The following is a 20,548-nucleotide window of genomic DNA, read 5'->3' as shown; positions in this document are numbered from 1 at the left end:
CTGGCAAACTAAAGTCTCCCCACTCAGTTACTTTTCTTACCCTTCAAAGCCAAGGTTAGAACTGCATTACCATACTGGCAGTGAAGCCCTAGTTGAAGCCAGCTTTGGATAATGTTTGCTCAGGTGTAGTATCTTGGAAGTGAAATCATTGCTTCTCCTTTCCCAGAAAATATAGTCATTGTTTGCCACATTTAATTAAGTTTCCCCCTCTGTTCACACACCCTCCACCACGCAGATCTGAAGTTAGTTTTACAGTTTCCTCTCAGCCTTCTCCTTTGATCCTAAAGTAGCTGTCACCTCAGTACCTACAGCCCTTTCTTTCTCACCTTGGCCAGCATAAAATGTGTTTGTGTGTTAATGGCTTTCTCCTCGGGGCAGCTGACTCTCTTTACCAGTCATCTGGATGCTGGATGAAATCATTCTCTCTGCTGCTTGAAATATGTCACACATCTATATTTCCCTGCCTATGTTTTATGTTCCATCCCGACTTCATTCATAGGAAATGGTTCTGTTTGAGTTCATTTTGTTTTGGAAAGTGAATCCATTGCCAGGGGAATGTGAGAGATTTTCAGAGACTAGGTCCAAGTTTAGTGCAGGAAGGTGCTACATAGACTTTGCCACCCACAGCCTGCTGCTGCTACGCTGCAAGAAGCTGTTTCTTTCTTAGAGCCTCCTCAGCACCAGCCATACTCAAACCAATGTTTCTTGAGTTCTGTAGAGTCTCTGCTCTGGTCAGCTGTGTCTGTGACCTGCTGTCTCCACCTTATCTGGCTTCTGTTAGCCAACTTGTCCTGACCTGAACTAGAACTAACCCTCAGGTCTGCACATCTGGGAAAAACCTGCTTCAGTAATCAGAGCATTATTACAGCAACCAAAGCAGGGCAGGATCAAGCCTTCAACTTACAGTGAAGAAAGTTTAAAATAGAAAAAAAAAGGCAACACAAACCCACTTGACATAAATAAATGACAAAATAACCCCATGCTCAAGATCTAAGTGCAATTATGAGTAGTACCATTTTTAGACTGTTGGGATAAAGTTCTGTAACAAAAGTTATTAATAAATGCTTCGCCACGAGTGTGGCTTCAATAGCGTGACTCAGAAACCTCAATCCAACGACAGCCTGTCTGCTGTAGAGCCTAATATGGATGCTGCATTTGGCCATGCCAGAGCAGGCTAGATTCAAAAGTGCTGGGTTAGTTTGATTAACCCAAAGTATAAAGCAAACTGCATTTTCTCTGGTATGCCGTTGAGTCAGAGCTGTTCAGCTCTGGTACTGGGATGGGACAGATCAACAGGATCCGTCTTGTGGGCATGATGTATGAAGAGGGCTAATGGAGGAGAAGGCTGATTTGAGGTTTGGAAGAGCAAATCTGGAAGGGAGGAGGGACAGCATGTGGAGTGAAGTGCCAGAGCAGAGCTGTGTGCAGCTACACACAGGGACCCCAGTGTGCTCCCCCTCAGCTCCTCAGAGGTAAAACCTTCAGCCGCTGTAATCAATGACAGATGCCGGCTGCTGAACCAGAGCTCTGCTTCATCTCAAGAGAGGGAAGAGAAGAAGGCACAAAAGATGTATGTTGAGTGGTACACAAAGAACTGCTACAGATTGCTGTCTCTGAAATGAACAAATGTTGTTCTCTAGTGTTTGCTATAGATTAACTTTCAATTAAAAAAAAGAACTCACATTTGTAGGGAGGAAAGTCTAGAGGAAGTCTCTGTGATTTTGCTTTTTTTTTTTTCCCATCATTTTAGTTTATTACTATGTCAACAGGCTAATTAAATCCTACTTCTATGGATCATTTTAAAATTCATGCTTACACTGCAACCCAAAAGAATGAAGGAAAAAAATACTTCCATCCAAAAAATGGCTGGCAGAGGTTGAACAAAATGTCTGCTTTGGGAATGAGCACTGCCTCTCCCTCTCTCACATGTACACACACATACTCTTGCTGGGCAGATCACTGCAAATCAAGATTACTAAGAAGAGTTAAGGCCAAATCTGAAACAAGGAAAAACTCTGTCAGTAGAAACAGCTCAGCAGATGCACATTTATTACATTCACTGCAGCAGCACAGAAAACAAAACAAAGCAAAACAATTTCTTGGTGCCTGTGTCTGATTTGCCTGCAATGACCTCTCTTTCCTTCAATCCAAGTCCTTTCTTTCTGCAGATCTCCATGTATGGTTGGCATTCCACAATTAGGGAAGCATCAATAAATCAGTGACAGACAAGCAAGGACCTCAGCTTTCCCTACAGCCTGCAGTGCTAAAAGTTCATCTCCAAGTGCTCCCTCTTCATTCCAAGCAGCAGCCAGGGTGCTTAAGGTTTGCGAATAGGGAGAGCATGGGCTCAGTGCTGGCCAGGCTATGAAACTGGAGTGGGAGGGGGTAGACATGCAGATAATATTGGGTTGAACTGAGCACCATTAGATATTGGGCTACACAATGAGCCAAGAACTTGGGTGGTAGCTGTTGTTGTGAATCATGGTCAAGAAATGTTGTTATTACATCGGGCTTTACATCGGGCTGGGGCCTGATGCAAACCGTGGGGATTCAGCTTTGCAGAACACAGAGACCAAAGAAAGGCTCACAGAGTAATGGGGCAGAAATGCCTGTAAAGAAGAGGGTCCAGTGTGGCAGAGAGGATCCTGTATGAAGCATCATTGGCAGGGTTCAGGTGCATAGGCAGCTTCTGCGGTACAGTACGCCTGTCATAGAACACCTCAGGTGAGACAGGACCTTGGCAGGCTCCTACTTTGGCCCCCACTCACAGCAAGGCTGTTTTCAACAGGTTGTGTTGTTTAGGTTGTGTTGTCCAGGACTCTGTCCAGTTCCATTTTGAAGATCTCCAGGGACAGGGATTTCACAGTCTCTCTGAAACCTGTTCCAACGATGAAATATCCTTCTAGACAAGATTTTTTTTTCCTTAGCCTCAATGAATATTTCTGTGGTTGCAACCTGTGCCTGTTGTTTCTCGTTCTCTCACTGGCCTCCTCCAAGAGTAGCCTGGCTTTGTCTTCTCTTTAACTTCCTTTAGCTAATTAAATACTGCAAGGATTTCCTTTTTCCTCCAGTTTAAAGAGGTCCCTTTCTCTCAGCTTTTCCTGATACCCTCCTTTGTAGCCCCCACATGTCTTACTGGGAAGAAATTTTCCTCTGTCCCATCTATTTGGACAGTAAGATCTTTGGGATGGGTATTATCATTTGGTACATGCATCGCAAATGGAGTGGGGAGGCACGAGACATGAACAATCACTTTATAGCCTTCTCCTTGGAGTAATCCTATTGCCTTGCCTTGCTGGCGGTCAGAAAGGGGCTGTAATTAAAGCTGTGGGTTCACTTGGGGAACAGGACAGGGAAGAGGTGCAGTACTGAGTGCTTGGTTATGGTCTCGTAGATGCCCTTGTCTTCTGAAGCAAGATTTGCTGTACCTGAACCCTTCCTGACAAGTGTATCTCCAGCTCCACTGACACTGCACCCATGAATGAGAACCTGCAGTGTCCCTTATCAGCTCCAAGGTTTCCCTGTTGGCCTAAATCTTTACTGCAAACCAGCCCCAGTTCTCCTCATGCTCCTTCTTGGACTCTGCAGTCTTCAGGACAAGTCCTGTTAATGCTCCCTCTTAGTTTTCTCTTCTCCAGACTAAACAAACCCAATTCTTTCAATCTGCCCTCATAGATTTTCCAAAGCTTTTGTGGAGCTTGCTCCTGCATCTCAGAGGGCTCCCTAGTTTGTTTACCCAGTTAGAAGAGTCCTGTGCCCAGCATCATCAGGGCCAACTGCAGCACAGTCATTTTCTCCTGTGCCTCCCCTATGAATCTCTCATTAATGGGTCCCATTAACATGTTTTGAAACAGCATGACACTGTTGACTAATTTTTTGTCTGCAATCCTGGGAGCCTTTCCTGCAGCACTGCTCTTTATCCAGTTAGTCCCAATTTTACATTTGAGTTCCAACACCTCACTGTGGTATTTTATGCCTGCTCTTGTGTGATTTCCATCCTGCTGATTTGAGACCAATTCTCCAATTTATCTAGATTGTTTTGAAATCTGCTGCTGCTGCCTTGCCCTCTGCACAGAGCCCATGGCTGCAACTCCTCCCAGCTCAGTGGTGCACATGACTGTTATCCTGATTTCTCCACAATATCCCTGACACTGTAGTCCCCATTATCTCCAGTTCTGTGGTCAGGCAAGCTGTTGAATCGCCTGGGGCTTGGGGCTGAACCCTTTTTGCAGCAAACACAGTTGTTAACCTTTTGGGACAATGTTACAGAGTGCTGAGCACCTGCTTGTGGAAGGATTTCATGCACCACACACTGCTGGTGGTTTATGAGGCAGTTTTGCAGCACACTGGGTATTGCTGAGCCATGGTCTCTCCTGCTGGGCCTCTGGGACCAGCACTGCTAATCACAAAGGATTGGGGAAAAAAAATACCTTGAGGTCCACAGCTGAGAGAAACTGAACTGAGAAAATTATCCAGAGGGAAGTATCAGGCAGAAAGATGCACAGAAAATCAGGCAGACTTCTCTTTATATGGCTTCATAAATGCCTGAAATACCCTGGCCAACTGACCAGGGAGGTTATCCCAGGGTCCAGCCTCAGGACCTGGGGACTTGCACCAGCCCTCCTCTGGCCTCACAAACTCTTGGATGACCCAAGAGCCCCAGGAAGCACCAGCTCATGCCTGGGACCAGGGGCTTCCCCACAGCTGAGCCTGGATGAGGACCCCTTCCCCGCGCTCCCTTCGGTGCCTGGCTGTCTCCAGGCCCTGGCTGCCAGGCTGGGATGTGGGTTAGCAGATTTTTTCCACGCTGTTTCTCTGGGATCCCTGACAGAGCCCATCAGAGCTGCCTTTTATCAGCACTGCACGCCTTAGTGAGCCTGTCATGACTCACACACAATGTGCTCTGTGCCGGATTAATCCAGCTGGCTTTCATGCTCAGGATGTGGGCGACGGACTAGGGGCGGGGGGAGATGTTGGGGGGCACAGGGACAGATGCAGGGCTAGAGGGGGCCCAGGACATGGGCAGACTTGAGGGCAGTACTGGGAAGGAGAACTTTGTTTCAGTATGATCTGGAGGGACAAAGAGACAACAAGCCCACTGGCACAAAAATGAAAGGAGAGCAACAGGTGGCATGCTTCCTTCCAGCTGCAGGTACTTGTTGCTCTGACTTTTTAGCAGGAGCCATGTCAGGGATTTGTGCAGAGGTGTTCAGCCCCATCGGTGAGTTTGTTTGCTCTGCCACACCCTTAACTTCCTTCCCTTAGCTTTAACTTCCAACTTCCCAAAAGTATCTGAGTTTAAGCCTGAGGGAGTCAAGGGTGGGAGGCAACTCCTGCCACATACTTTACATTCTACTTATAGAATGTGCTGAGTTGGAAGGGACCCACAAGGATCACACCATATCCCTGAGAGCATTGTCCAAACGCTTCTTGACCTCTGTCAGGCTTGGTGCTGTTACTACTTCCCTGGGGAGCCTGTTTCAGTGTCCAACCACCCTCTGGATGAAAATTCTTTTCCTGATATCCAGGCTAAACATCCCCTGACTCAGCTGCATCTTGTTGCCTTGTGTCCTGTCACTGGTCACAAGAATGAAGAGATCTGTACCTGCCCCTCCTCTTCCCCTCACGAGGGAGTTGTAACTGCTATGAGGTCTCCCCTCAGTCTCCCCCAGGCTGAAAAAACAAAGCGACCTCAGCTGCTCCTCAAAGGCTTCCCCTTCAGACTCTTCACCATCCTCGCGGCCTTCATTTGGAGGTGTTCAAAGCCGGGTTGGATGGGGCTTGAATAGCCTGGTCTGATGGAAGGTATCCCTGCCCATGAAGGAGCTTTAAAATCCCTTCCAACTCAAACCATTCTGTGATTCTACGATTCTATGAAGAGCAGCAAATATAAGACATTGCATGCAGCTACTATTTATTTACATAGTATTTTATAGGTGGAATTGATTAAGAGCACAGTTAACATTTTGTCCCAAAGCCATGAGTATGCTGTCACTGTCTGGCTTTGATTGCCTCCTGCCACTTCTTGAGTCCCTCCAGCTCCTGGCATATCCCATGTTATTTCTTCCACCAAATCAAGCACTCAGCCAGCCATAACTTATTCCCAGCTTATGGGCTCACATAGTACTAAGCATGTATGGAAGATTTGCTGCAGCTCTGCTGCTCCAGAAGCTCAGTGTGATACCGGTCCCGCTGGGATCATGCCTGTATGTTGCTGCAGGTACATGAGTGTAGTTTGGTGTTCATCTCCATTACACAGATCTATCCAACCCTAAGAGAAGGACAGATGGATTATTTGCTAATTCATGTGCAAAAACTTTTTTTTGAGGCTGTTAATACTTTTAGATGTGACATTTCTTTGATATCGAAACACATCTGTTAAAGCAGACCACTCAGGGGGCTTATATATCTGTCAAACAGGTATGTCTGAAGCCTTGGTCCATGAACTGAGGGAGGATATTTTTTTCAGCTTATCTTTCTTCTTTTTTGGACTGCATTTCCAAAGTAACATTTCTCAAAAATGTACTGTTTATGAAATGGATGTCTTCAGAAAGCGCTGCCACGACAGTTCTCCCTAAAATGCATGGGAAGACTGAGGAAGGCTCTTCCACTTTCATCCCAATTATTGCATGCTATGCAAATTTGGGATCTTTCTGCTTATTTGTAGAGAATTATTTTGTCTCTGAAATAAAGAATTGTGAAGGGGAGCTGAGAGAGTTCTCCTAAAAGTTAAAAATACTCAGTAATTTATGTTCCCTGCATAGTTAATTTCTGTGATTCCATCATCATGGGCAATCAACATGTCTCCTAAATCATGTTCAAGCTATGGCAGTTCAAGAGGAGTGCAGAAAAGTCATATTTGCATCTTCCAGACTTCTTTGGAGCAAGTATTCCCATGACAAGAGCTGGAACCCGACTACTGCCTTTTGGTGACAGTCACAGCAGCTCAGCCAGGCACAGAGGAGGGAGCTCGACCCACCTTCCTGGTACTGACACACGTTGTAGGGCAGGCTGTGGGCATTGCTGCTGCCTATTCTGCTGGCACCTTCCTAGTGGGAACACCACAAGAGGCAGGGCAATTACAGCCTGCAGTTTTCCTACAACTTATCATATGAGGATTTGGGGGTATCAGTCCAGCACTTGGTTAAATGGTCTGGTTGCTTTTTATATGAAGAGGTGTAAATTTGCTCAGGGGGCCCTGATCTGCATTGACATCTTGGTTAATGGTTTTGAGGTATGCGGAATGGAAATCAAACATTACTGTGCCTTTCTGAATAAAGACATATGCTTCATATCCTAGTCAATATAAAGAAGAAACAGGAAGGAAAATGCAGGAAAAGTGTATATATTTCTTGCCAGTTAAAGGTATTCATCACCACATAGCTCTTTCTCAGTGGTTGATCATTTCATCTTTAGTCACCAAGTAACAAGGATTTTCATTCATCTTCATTAACTGTAGAATGGAGAACCTAAAATGGTTCATTGTTCCAAAAGCTGCTCTTCTGTTCTGCTTTGTCAGCTTATCCCTTTCACTTTCCTCAGGTGCAAGACCCTGATGCAGCAAGGTGTTTAAACATCTCTTTAAGTTTAAGCATATAATTAAGTTTATTCCTGCCCAGCAGCGCCTCTAAGCATGTTCTTAACCATGTGCTCTAGTTGCTCCAGTCACAGTGAAGTAACCGAGGAATTAAGCAGGTGCTTTGCTGAAGCAGAACCTCAATGACTACTTTTAGTGCTTTGTAAGGAGGGGTATAAATCCTCCTCCTGACAGTGGTGGGAGTGGGGAGGGATGTGTTTTATTATCATCCTCCTCTTTAAAGCTTGGCTTGGTCTTGCAGACTGCCCAGGTCCTTCCTTGTGCTGGTGGCCAGCTGGTAAGCGGCTGTCACCTCTCTGAGAGCTACATGGCCGTGTACAAAAAATTCAGATTTACAGCAACAGTGACAAGATCATCATCCCTTTTATGGAAATGCAGGCTGGTGGCAGGAATGTTGTGAGCTGGCTTGTGTTAACCCAGGCAGGGAGAGGACAGCAGGACTGCCCCAGTTTACACCTGCTGAGGATAGGGCAGCAAGGGAGGGAAAGGTTTTCCCTGGTTTTGTTTTGCACCACCTTCCCACAGGGGCCGCAAAGCCCTTCTGTGGTCACTGTGCTGCTTCAAAATGAACACTGTCTCTGTTCAATTTTAATGCAGCCCATTAACTAAGCTGCCTCACTGCACTTTGTCCATCTGGGTCGTCCCATGCCTGCCAGAGTTTCCCTTTCGTATTATTCCCCATCGATTCAGGAGGCCCTTTTGACTCACGCCCTCCCCTCCTCCTCTCCCCAGCCCATCAACATTGTGTTGCTCAGCCATGGAGCACAAGCTGCAGCCATCCCTTGTGTTCCACTGCCAACACAGAGAGGCATCAACCTGTGCAAGTAGAAATTGTTCCCCCTGCCCCAAGCAAACAGCTCTTGCTGTCATAAGAAAGGCAAAAAGCACGATGCAGGGAGAGACCACAGCTGTAACACTGCACACTTGTCAAGCAGGAAAAAAATGGAGAAGGAGGAGGAGGAGACAGAGGAGCGTAGATGTAGCAACACCAGGGGCTTGGGCAGGAAGGGGGCTGGCAGCAAGGGAGGCAGCCAGACAAGTGGGGTCCCTCTGCTGATGCCATCAACCATAGGGCCCAGGGCCTGTTTGCTGCCATTGCTGGCAGCAGGGAGAATCGGGGTTTGCTTTTTTGTGTTCTTCTTTTTGCCTTCTTTTCCTGTTTTTGTTTGTTTGTTTGTTTGTTTGTTTTGGTTTTGTTTGGGGTTGCTTGGGGGTGTTTTTCTTATGTGTGTCTGTGGTTTTTAGATTGCTTTTTTTTTTTTCCCTTGTGATGTCTGGGCTGCAGTTCAGCCAAGGAGGGCTGGGGCTGGGGAAGGAAGGGTGAATATGGGATTTTGCCCAATCTGCTGATTCTCAATGGAGGCTCTAAGCGACACTGAAGGCGCTGTGAGGCAGCACTGGCCTGAAGAAAGGAACCTTCATGTGCTGTGGGGGGAAGGCAGGCAATGGCAGGCATCCCTCCCACCAGGTGAGTGGGAGCCCAGCTGCTGTCCCCTTCCCTCAGTCCTATTGCCCAGTCAAATCTCCCCGTGGAGACTTTGGCCCCTGAGCTCCAGCCAGGCAGTTGTGCAGTTCTGTAAGACTGAAATGGGTAAATAAATAGAGTGTACAGAGCAGACCTTTGGCTGGAGGCAGGCTGGTCTATGCCAACTGGGGCTGTACGTGTGAAGCTACACATATACATGTATATATATATATATATATATACACACATTTCTGCATGGATCATGGGCTGTAAGGCTGGTGGCAGTGGCAGCCACTGTGACTTTCCAGCTTGACCCTGCATGATTCCTTCCCTGAGCCTGCCATGCCTGGCTAGGTGATATCATCTCTTCCAGGAAAACATCTGGTCCTGATTTCAGGCCTGCCGGCAACCAAGCCGCTGCTGGCCTCCTAGGCAATGTGCCCTACAGATTAATTACTTTCACAGTTGAAAACGTGCACCTTGATTTTCAGTCTGAATTTGTCTGGCCTCAGCTGCTGGCAGCTGGTTCTCATAAATGCCCTTTTCTGCCAGATTATAGAACCCTTTGATATCAGGACTCTCTCCCTTAAGGTGCCTGTAGATCAAATCGCTCCTTGGAAGAACCAGGGAGATGGTGCCTTTTTAAATTGCACACCGTAGGGTGGGTTGTCCAGACTTCAAACCTTTCCATATTAAGCCATATGGCATTAAATATCCTTTGGCATCCACACCTGTTCCTGCAACCCTCACGGGCACTGTGAAGGGCTGCCTGCCAGCCCAGGATGCCTGATGCCTTCAAGATGCAGACACAGCCATGCATGGACCAACAGAGGAGCAGAGATTTGGGGGAGACCCGACTGATGCATTTGGCCATAGAGGGGCTGCTCTTCAGGTGTCAAAGGAGCAATGAAATAAAAACTTCCACTGTGTCTGCTGCTTAGGAAGTCATGGCATGCTGAGGGGGTCAGACGAAGTGAGGCTGAGCCTCACTAGTGGGAGGAAGATTGCAAACTGGCCAGCACACTGTGTACCAGCAGCCTTGGAGGAACAGACTCATCTCTTGGTTCGAAGGGTGTTTGGCCACAGAAGTCTGTATATGGAGAGAAAAAAAATTTGTTGTCTTGCAACATTGATTTTTCAGATTTTAAGTTCTTGTGGTAGCATAGCATAAAAGTGGGAAAGGCTTTGAATGAAGCCTCAAGCTCACAAAGTGCAAAAACTATCTTCCTGCCCAGTTTTGCAATTAAAAGGTGTTTGTGACAGCAATGGAAAGGAGACCTTTTGTTTGTTTGTTTGTTTGTCAGCTCTGCAGCCCAGTATCATGTGTTTATTACGCCCAGAGCTCATGCAGAATTTCCTACGCACCTCCACTCGGCTGCTGAAGCGCCACAGTCTGTAACATGCAGAGTCTGAGATGCTGAGACACTGCTACTCCACCACACTCACAACTCCCTAAGGCTATCACCAGCTGAGATTACAGCCAGTTGGGTACAACCAGCGCTGGCTACAACAGCTGGGAATATGAAACACTGTCCTTGGCTAAGTCATTTGCAAAAGGTCACCCAGAACATCTGTGGCATGGCAGGATCTGAACCCTGATCTTTTTACTCCGGCTCATCATCACAGAACCCTCTCTCAGGTGAGGCCACTCCTCAAATGCTTTAGATTAGTCAGAGCTGTCTAGGCAGCCTTTCCCACTAGACTACATTTCTAAAAAACAGGATTAATTTCTCACAGTTGTGTATTTTAATCAGAGCTTAAGCTGAGGGCAAATCAGGCCCCCACTGCCCATCTGATGAGACTGGGAAGTAAATCCATAGTGTATCTCAGGAGAGCACCACAACAGACTAGTCCAATGCAGACCACAAAATTTTTCATCAAAACCTGGATTAAAATTCACCTTTTAGGAAGATTTAACTTATTTACAAACTTGGTACAGTCTCCCATTCTGCAAACTAAAGCAAATGGTAAAAGTCTCTTTTAAGTCTCATTTGCAAGGACTAGTGCAATTCTCCATCCCACCAGGGTGCTAACTGGTAGGATCTTTCCTGCAGGCCTGAATCTCCTTCAGGAGAGCTAGGGAGAGCACTTTGGTGTTGTGACAGACATCAAACTTTTTTCTTCCCGTGTGGTGCTCAGTGCTAATCGGAATGTAAAGGAGAAGAAAGATCTTCTTTCTTGCCTCAAATCCTCCTACCCCCCTGTCCCAGTCCCAAGGGTCCTGTGTGATATGTGTTTTCCTTTCATCCTTGCCTGAGAAACTCATGTTTCAGCATTAGCATGCAAGATGGAAGAGAGCCAGCATTTCTGGAACTATTTCATCCCAGAGATTGCTTTCACTTTTTCCTGACTGCTTCCCCCACACTGACTGCAGCAGAAAACCCTGTCAGTTTGTTACCTGCTCACGCCCCGAGGTGGTGAGCTGCATCTGTCACTCTGTCAGTGATGCACTAAGATACAGTGACAAGCACCTCTCACCAGAGGCCGATTCGGCAGCTCAGGTAAGAGGGACTCTATGGGGTGCATGGCAAAGGAGGGTAGAGAGAGGAGGTGGCTTCTTGTCTCAGCCAGTGAAGAGGTGTTAATTAAAGGAGTACTTTTTTCACGCCCTGACATTCTTTGTCAGCCTGATGAGAACGCCCATGACCCAAGTGGCCTCCCAGGAAGCGCTGTGTGAGATCCACTCTCCTCGCTGGCCGCTCTTCATCCTCCCCCCTGCACCATCATCTCCCGCCCACCTCCCACCTCGGCGCAGCTAATGCATTTCCATTATTTATGAGACATCCCTTGGTGCTTCCAGCTCAGCCTTTCTCATTCTTACGGCTTTTTGCTTGGCATGTTGAGGTCCATGGCCCAGAAGTCAATATGGCTCAACACTCATCTACCAAACACAAATCCCTTGAACTTTTCCTTTCTGGCGCGGTTTGTTTTAAATGAGTGATCATTGTACGTGGTTGCACAAACAAAGCAAAAGTCACAAGTTTTGGATTAATGGAAATGAAGGCCAGTGCCTTCTCAGGCTGGCTGTAAAATTTGTAACATACTATCAGCAGCAACACAGACCAGAATCATGTCAAAAGATGGAAAAGAGAATTCTTTTTTTCAGACACACTCTATTTTTTCGGGCACTCTCATGTTTTGATGGTTTATCAGTGAGGCAGCCAGCTGGTGCCATCATGATTACAGGTTTCTTCTGCCTTGCTGTGCACAAGGAAACCACCTGGGACATGATCAGTTCATTTCTCAGGTGCTATCATTTGACAAATCCTTGGCCATCACCAATCCCTTGCTCAGGATACAGAGCATTTTGTTACTGAGTGCTTGCTGCGTGAATAACCCCTTCAGTGCAGCACAAGTAGGTTTGAACTCCTTGTAGTGAGATCACTCACTGCAGTACTGCTCTGCAGGGAAATGGGGACTGTATTACTGTTTTTCTCAAGGCCTGCAGTTGCATGCTGACAGAGGAGGCCCAGAGGAACACTTCCTCACCAGACAGCAGCCAGACCTTGGCTGTATGACCTTATGGCTCGCAGACAGCAGTTTTACTAGCACATCCAAAACAAACCTATCCTTTGTCCTGATGCAGAAACTGCACGGAGGCTGTTTCATTTAGAAGCCATTCCTTGGACAGCTTATTCCTCCAGTGGCCTGGGAATGTTGTCAGCCTCTCCTGTGAACTATTTACCACATCTGCCTTTTGTAACACCAAGTTATTTTGCTGCCTTGTTCCCTCTCCAGCCCCCACAGCACAAAAATAATAGTGCACACCCAATTTAAGCCACACACAACACTCCCAACATCTTCTGCTGGCCTTCAAGGATGTCCATTGGTTTTCCTACTGCGAGTGAAGGTTTCTCATTCCCACTGTAATAGCCCAGAGCTTGTTCTCTAAATCTGATTTTGAATTAGGCAAAGGTCCATGTTCCATGTCAATGCCAAGATGTGGGTGGGAGTGGAGGGGAGGATTTTTTCCTAGGGATTTGAAATCTCTTCTTATGCTGTTTCTGAAAGATTTCATCTCTCCAGGAAGCAGAAGTCTCTCGAGATGAGCTGTTTGTGCAAGACTCTGCCATGTGGGCTTGAGCTGGAGCCTTCAGATGCAGCCAAACCAAAAGACTGCTTTTTTTCTGGGTTGGGACCAGTCAGAATCCAAACTTCAGGGGAAGAAATTGAATCTGAGCTGCTCTTATCTTCAAGTGTTTCAGATGAAAGGATTGTCTGAGCCAGAGAAGGCATGTGAAATGCAGTCACCCTGGCTTAGTTGTGGCTCCAGGCAGGCAGATGTGATGGGACAGTAAGGGAAGCTGCTCATGGCTCGGGTGGGCGCATGATGAAGTGACTTGACAAGGGATACACAAATAGCCCATAGCAGAGACAAGGAAAATATTATCTAAATATTGTTTTGTTATCCCTCTTTGATCCAGAGAGACTACTTTGGCTGGGCCAAATCCACAGCTGGCATAAGACCCTCCATATTATCCAAATGTCTAAGAAAGATACAAACATAAAGATTGAGTTAGGAGTGAGTGATCCCCATTTCTAACTGGAATTTATGACAGGAGCCAAAGCTGGAGTTCACATGAAACACATCCCATTTCAAATCACCAAAGCCAATGCCTGCGTTGGATTTTCTTCCATACCAAATATCAAGGCTGAAAGCGTGGGAATGCCTTCTCTTGAAATATATCTTATTTCCACGGTCTGGCTAAAGAGGTCCCTCACTCCCAAACCATTACAGCTTTTGTTTCTTTCCGAAATCTCATACCACCGACGTTTGCCGTGAAATCACTGGGTCAGCGTCCCCCTCCTGGCTTTACCCCCCCCCATTCTCTGTGAGCTTGCTGAGTTACACTCCAGGTTACGCACAGGAGATGAGCTGAGAATCCCCAGAAGCGAGAGATAAAATGCTGCCAAGTGAAACCCACACTTGTTACAGAGTCGTGTTTTAACCTCGTCCCATCCCTCCCCTTCTAGAAAGCCAGCCTGGGTGGGAAAGTCGAGGAGAAATAAGATGTTATATTCATCCCAGGGAGCGGAGAGACGGGGGATTTGTAACTGGAGACCAGGATGGAGGCGGGGGAGAAAGAAACACTCAGAAATATTGATGACCCCGTACGCGGGCAGGTCGGCTGTCCCCGGCGCCTCTTTCTCAGCACGTTTGGCATCTCTCGGCGCCACGCATCCCTCTGCGTGCCTGCCCCTGCCTGCAGGCGCGGGCGGTGGGACCGGCGGGGCGGCTCAAAAAGCCTCGCTGAGAAAGGTATTTCTTGTGGGGAGAAAGACGCGGGGGGAGAAAGAGGGCAGGCCCCTCGCTCCCCACTGAGTCCATTTCTCCTGCTTTGCCGGAGCTGTCAGCCTTGAATCCCGGTGGCGTCCCGTAACTAATTGACAGCAATGGGGGCCTTTGGGAGCCGAAGAATACGCATCCTTGCTGGGCGAGCGCTGGAGCAGGGGCTGCGCGGGCAGCTGTGGGGGATATAAAGGGCGGCTTTGAAAGCCTTTGTGCCTGCCCGCAGTGCTGCGTGCGTGTGTGTGGCGGGTTTGCGGCGAGGTGAGCGAGCCGGGCGGGGGCAGCGCCGGGAGAAGGGAGAGCGGCTCTCCCGGGAAGACGGGAGGGCGAGGAAAAAACCCCGAACGGCGCCAGGAGCGAGGTGCCCGCGCTCTGCGAGCGGGCTGCGGGCTCCGTGCGAAGCCATCGGGAAACTGCATCTCTGATCTCATCGTGCCCGGGCCCAGATGTACAACACGACCCGCCGGCACGGCCGCCAAGCTGCAGATCGAGAAACAGAACCCTGCCGTGGTGTTTCGGGGCTTGGGGAGCGGGCAGAGCAATCTCCCCTCCCAGGTGTAACCCGGCAACTTTGTCCCTGTGGTCATTCTACGCTTTCCTGAGGATGCTTTGATAGCCACCAGAGGAAGGGCTAGATTTTTAAATTTGTTTGGTCCCGAAGCCAGTTGCACAAACATGTCCCAGTGCTGCAGACAAAATATCGTCTGGGAGACATTTTTATGTTTCTGGCTTGACTCATGCAAAAATGCCCCATTGTCTGTGACATTTTAAGAAACAATCTCTGATAAAAGTATTTGCACATTTACAGCTGGAGAGAAATAAATTAACTGCTTGCATTTCTCTGAGGTCTGTCACTTTTGAATTTATTAACAGAAGCAACCAAACAGGGACAAGTGTAGAAGGAACAGCTCCCAAGGCATCTGGGCTAGGGTGCAACTACAAGCAAGCCCAGCACAAATGTGGGGACAACAAGGGACATTTATATTTTAGACCGAATCTGTACCCAGTTTTTGAGAGAGAAAGTGAAGAGTTTGAAAGATGAGGCATCAGTTCATAGGTTTGAAGGCCAAAAGATATTATTAGACCAGCTAGTCTGATTTTCTTTGTTATAAAGACCCCAGGATGATACCCAATTAAGTTTATATTGAGCTAAATGACTTGTATCTGACCTGCCACTTTTTGTTTTCTTTGTCAGAGTCCCTTTGTCTCTTTATTTCAGCTAGGCCCTATGCAAAAAATGCTTGCACTCAGCCAGTCAAGAGCTCCTGGGCATTTGGCAAAATGCATTTTCATTCTGCATTTGCTTCACTTAAGTAGATGCTCTATTTTTGCTAGCTCCTACCTGTGGCAATACAGCATGGGAAAGCCAGACCCTCTCCTGTGTGCTGTCTGAGCAAGGCTAATTGCCCAGCTCTAGGCTAAAAGAGAGAGGTGCCCAGCTATCTCCCAGGTCAGCTCCAGAGGTCCCTGAAGTGCCCCAGTTCCCAAAACTGTTGATGCTGTGGGTGAAGCAATGAGTCCTCACTCTTTCTGTTGCCTGTGAGTTACACACTACAGGAAATGGGATCTGCATTTCCTGGGAATGGTAAATACCTTTTTGCTTAGCAGTAGGTTAGTGTGCTAAAGTTTCTCCATGAAGCCAGAGTGGGCATTTCAATGCAGGGAGAAGAGCAGGCCCTGGGCAGGTGGTTGGGCTTGCTCAGAGCATCCAGCCTCTCTGGTACCCACCCAGCAGCTGGCTAGTGTCTCTGCTCATTTGAATTAATGGTGTTAAAAGGTGGCTGATCAATCTGTGCTGTTGAAAGAGGAGAGATCCTTGACTATCTGGAAAAGCAGTTCTTTGTGTTGTTGTTTTTTTTTTTTTTTTTAAGAGGTAGAGAAAAGCATAATTATTAGAAAAGCATATTTATCAATATTTTTGAAACCTTTTTTTCTGGTTTGTTTTTAGTCACATGGGTGATGGTGTTTGTTTCTCCATTTCCCAAACTCCCCTGGGGCCTATACAGCCCTGTCCAAGCTCTGAAAGATGATGTTTGGCCCATCTAGTAACCGCTGTCTGGAGCCCAAGCTCCCAGTGAACTCAGTAAAAAGATTGACTCAGCTTAAAAGGGAACATGACCTTAGTCTGTACCCTGAACAATAGTTCAGGAATGACTGCAGGCTGCAGTGACCTGTTGCTGCTTGTGATAGTTGTGCTGTGGGCAGCTCTGAGCATCTCTAGGCTCCATGTTTGTAGAGCACCCAGTGTGGAATCAGTATCAGTTTTCCGATGGACACTTCCACATGTTGTGGCAGCAGATAAGTGGTATAGCAGAGCCTCTCAGTGCAGTGTGCGCAAGGATGGCACTGCTCTTCCCCTGGGAGCTCTGGAATTTCAGGCAGCTGTTTGGTCTGCGGAGGGGTCGCTGGTCTGTGTGGGAAGAAAGACTGTGACTGCTGGCAGAGGCATCAGTTCAAGCCTACTGATTGCTCTCTCTTAGCTGACAGTAAAAATAATTCAGTTTCAGATAATACAGCGTTGTTCTTTCCATGTGGAAAAATCAGAAAGGCATGCAAAACTCTCCCTTTTTTTCCCTTCTAATTGCCTTGATTTCTGCTTCCACATTCCCAGCTGCTGCTCCTCTTCAGGTTGCCCTTTTTGACTCCCCGATTAACTTCTTTGTCCACCCGTTTACCACTCAGGACATGGCGACCTTTGGATGTAAATCTGGGCTGACGTCCCTCCCATTTGCATGCTTTTGTCGGGCCGACATCTGCGGGACTCCTTGTGGTGGAGATGGGAGGGAGCCAATGTGGGATCTGGGCAGTGCCCTCCCCTGCCAGGACAGCTGCCCACCTCCACTCTGTGCTGCTGGCTTCCATCCCAGAGCTCAGACCTTTGCCTGGCATGTAAGGATCACAGATTTGGGTCTGCAGCTCCCAGATGAGACATGACTGCAGCCTTCGGCCTCTGCTGGCTGCTGGCTCAGGAGCTCCTGGGTTGCTCATGGCACAGCTGGTTCTCACCTCCTCCAGACACAGACAATCTTTATTTCAGGTTAATTTGGACAGGCATTCTTGTGAGAAAGCCCAGCCCACACACAGTGCCCCTTGTTGTGCCCTGGAGCTGCTGCTTTTTGAAATGGGAGGCTTGTTTGGAGGATACCCCCAAAGCCATGACAATGCATTTGCTCCTTGTGTTGCCTCAAGGGGCAAGATGTCCTCCATGCACAGCAAATGTCTGACAAGTTTGCAGCTATGAGGGGGCCACAGAGCCTCGCTGTGCACCTCGTATCAGAGCTGACAGGTGGAGTGGACACAACACCATTTTCCAGGAGCAGGGCCTTGTAGATTTTTGAAGCAGAGACATCTTTTTCCCAAATTATGTCTCAGCTGCAGCGTAAAGGCCTTATTTGCTGTGAAGTGGGTTTTATTCTACACAGAGTTTGACCACTGGGATGTGGAATGCTGCCTCCTGGGTCCATTGTGACTTTTGGCAGTATCTCCTGAATCCTGCTCTGAAGCTTTCTACTCTGAAGCTTTTCCGAAGTCCTGCCCAGAGCTTCCACCAGAGATGTGAGATTCCAGTTAAGGTTCAGCTTTCCAGCACTGCATAGGGCTTTTGGCTTTAATTACACAGAGCCCCCTTCCCCCAGCCTTCCCCTTGTTCCAGCACAATGAGGTCAGACACCTGCAAACACTGAACTTCTGGGGAAATGGCCCTGGAGCAGGACAAAGGCGTTAGGCAGTGGGGGACGGGGACGTGAGGAGCAGGCCAGCAGCTGCAGCGGAGGAGGCACAGCTGGATCCCTGCACAGCTCTGCCTTCCTGCTGCCCCTGCCCCATCTCCTTGGGAAAGAAGAGAGGTTTCTCCTTGAACTCCGTGGTAGCACCATAGCTGCCATGTGAGAGTCCTTGGACAAGCTTCTTGCTGAAGGCCTCTTTGAACAGTTAAGGCAAGTGGTCTTGTTTAATATTTTTTCGCTGAGCCCTTTTCTTCTTCTCAGTTTTACCCAAATGGAGAGAGACAACTTTGTGGGGGTTGAAATAAATGAGCTCTCCCCATCCTAGTATAGATCCTAGGAATGGGCAAGTTCTGAATCCCTGCCTTGCCTCGCTTAGATCACAGTCTTTCTTCCTTCACTGGAGGTGGAATGCAGATGGCATTGCTGAGCTGTGTCCAGATGCTTGAAAGATTTGGTTTAAATAATTTATTAAAGGAAAAGGAACAATAAGCATTGCAACTGCGCAAAGTGATATGAAGTTGTACTTACATGCTCAAGAAGTCTGTGAGCTTTACAGAGCACTCTGGGCAAATGAGTTTTAGTGAAATCATACATGGGTTCAGCTGTACTAGGGGTTTTTTGTCTCTTCCCACTCAAGAGAAAGGAAATAAGAGGGCATATCCATTCCTTAAAAATGGGGGGGGGGGGGGGGGGGAAGAAACGGATTTAGAAAGAAGCAAAGAAAAAATAGAACAGGACTAAGAGGTGACCTTCTCTGTGTTCCCATATGTAAAATGGGAAGAAAAACAATGAGTAGATAATGAAAATGGGATGACAGATAGGGTGGAGTAGGTGGATAATGAGGGGAAAAAAGATTAAAAGAGTCATCAGCTCTCATGCTTATGGATTCAGCTCAATATACTAAGTGCTTGGAGAAAATCTGTAGATTTTCTGTAGCTGCTTCCAACAAGATTTCTCATGCTTCCTATTGACATCAGGCAAGTGGATCTTGCCCAATAGTACCTGCTTTCATACAGCACTTCTCCCTAGGTGATGGAGGGCATTGTATGAGCATCGCATGAGTATAAGAAAGCATCTCTTTAATAAGAGATGACTGCTTGGAAAGGCCAAGTGAATTCCCCACCCCACAGAGGCCTCCAATGCAGCAGTTACAAGGCAGCAAGTTAAGCCAGGCCTTGGGACAGTGTTGGGTTGAGGATTTCCAGTTTAGTCTCCCTCTCCTTTGGGAAGGGTCTATTCTGCCCTGTAAGGGTGTCAGGCTTAAAGCCTTCTCGCCTCCCTGGCACACTGTGGGAATGCTGCTGAGGGGGTTCCGTGCCTCCCACCATCTCTCCTGAGGTACAACCCACTGTGTTGCTGCCTGGGCTGAGAGGTGGTGGTGAGGGGCAGGGATGAAGGGGAGGGGGCGGGGGGAGAAGCTGGTGAAGAGGGTAAAGGAAGCAACTTTTTAAATAAAAAAAAAATAAGTGATGAATAGATCGGCTAATCCCGGGAAACCTTGAGAATATAGAGCAGCGTCTGTGGAGCCTCCCTTTTTTCTTTTCTTTTTTTTTAATTTTCCTTTCTTTAATTTCGCTGCAGCACGTATAATCAATTATGGCTTGAATTGGGGATAAGGGGAGGGAAAGTACTTCAATTCATAAATCAATTTTATACGGTCATCAGTCAGGTTGTGAATGCAAATACCTCTGTCGGTTTAGGTTATTCAGAATTAATTGACTCCCACCGGGCTGGGCTGCAGATGGAGAGAAGCTTTCTCACAAAGTCTGCTCAGGCTCAGCATGGGGGCAGGCAGGCGGGCTGGCTTCCTCCTTCTCCTCTTCCTCCTCTTTCCTCTCCTGGAGCATTATACTATTGGCGTTGAGGAGAGTTTTGTGTGTGCGTGTGTGTGTGTCCCCTCTGTGAGAGGGAGAGATGCTTGAAGAAAGAAAGGGATATGCAAAGATTAAAGTCACAAGCCCCCTCTTCAGCCCTGGCCTGTGCAGACACTTTTATGTGATTAGGAATGCTTTGCTTTCAAGGGTTTGCTTTTAAGCCTTGAGCTTCTCTTGAACTTCTCCAATAAGAAAACAAACAGCAGTGTCAAAGCCTCCCCTGTGCCTGGAATTTGAGCTCGAGTTGTGTCATTAAAAAGCCACTTTGCTACTGGGACTTTGGCATCTGAGTCAGTGTTTCAAAGCCAGTCTGGGGCAGAAGAGATCGAAAGTCATTAAACATCTAGTGGTTGTTTTGGTGGCCTATTGAAAAATCAGGTTTGGAGGGTTTCAGGGCCGCCGGGAGGACACAGAACAAATGCTGCCACCTGAATCCTCCCTCCTCCTCCTGCACCTTCTCTCCAAGGGCTGCATGGCTGAAATATCTGGCAAGTGGGGGCTGATGGAGAAACCCCAAAGGATGGATTTTCTGGAGGGTGAAGAAGGCTGTGACCTGCAGCCCCTCTTTTCCTCCCCATTAGCACTAACCAGGTCAAC

At 47.6% G+C, this 20,548-nt stretch overlaps 1 protein-coding gene across 1 annotated transcript in view; it reads left to right on the top strand.

The window, feature by feature from the left end:
- The window catches only part of LOC131096931 (protein spire homolog 1-like), a 39,305-nt gene extending 27,484 nt beyond the window's left edge, over positions 1-11,821 (top strand). Inside the window, exon 15 of the mRNA XM_058045566.1 lies at positions 11,689-11,821. Coding sequence (XP_057901549.1) covers positions 11,689-11,821 — 133 coding nt within the window. The remainder of the gene's footprint in view (positions 1-11,688) is intronic.
- Positions 11,822-20,548: the final 8,727 nt, after the last annotated feature.

Source organism: Melospiza georgiana, chromosome 2, assembly GCF_028018845.1.
Source record: "Melospiza georgiana isolate bMelGeo1 chromosome 2, bMelGeo1.pri, whole genome shotgun sequence".
Lineage (NCBI taxonomy): Eukaryota > Metazoa > Chordata > Aves > Passeriformes > Passerellidae > Melospiza > Melospiza georgiana.
The sequence above is the reverse complement of the archived record's forward strand: the minus strand, read 5'-3'. Positions and strand labels throughout refer to the sequence as shown.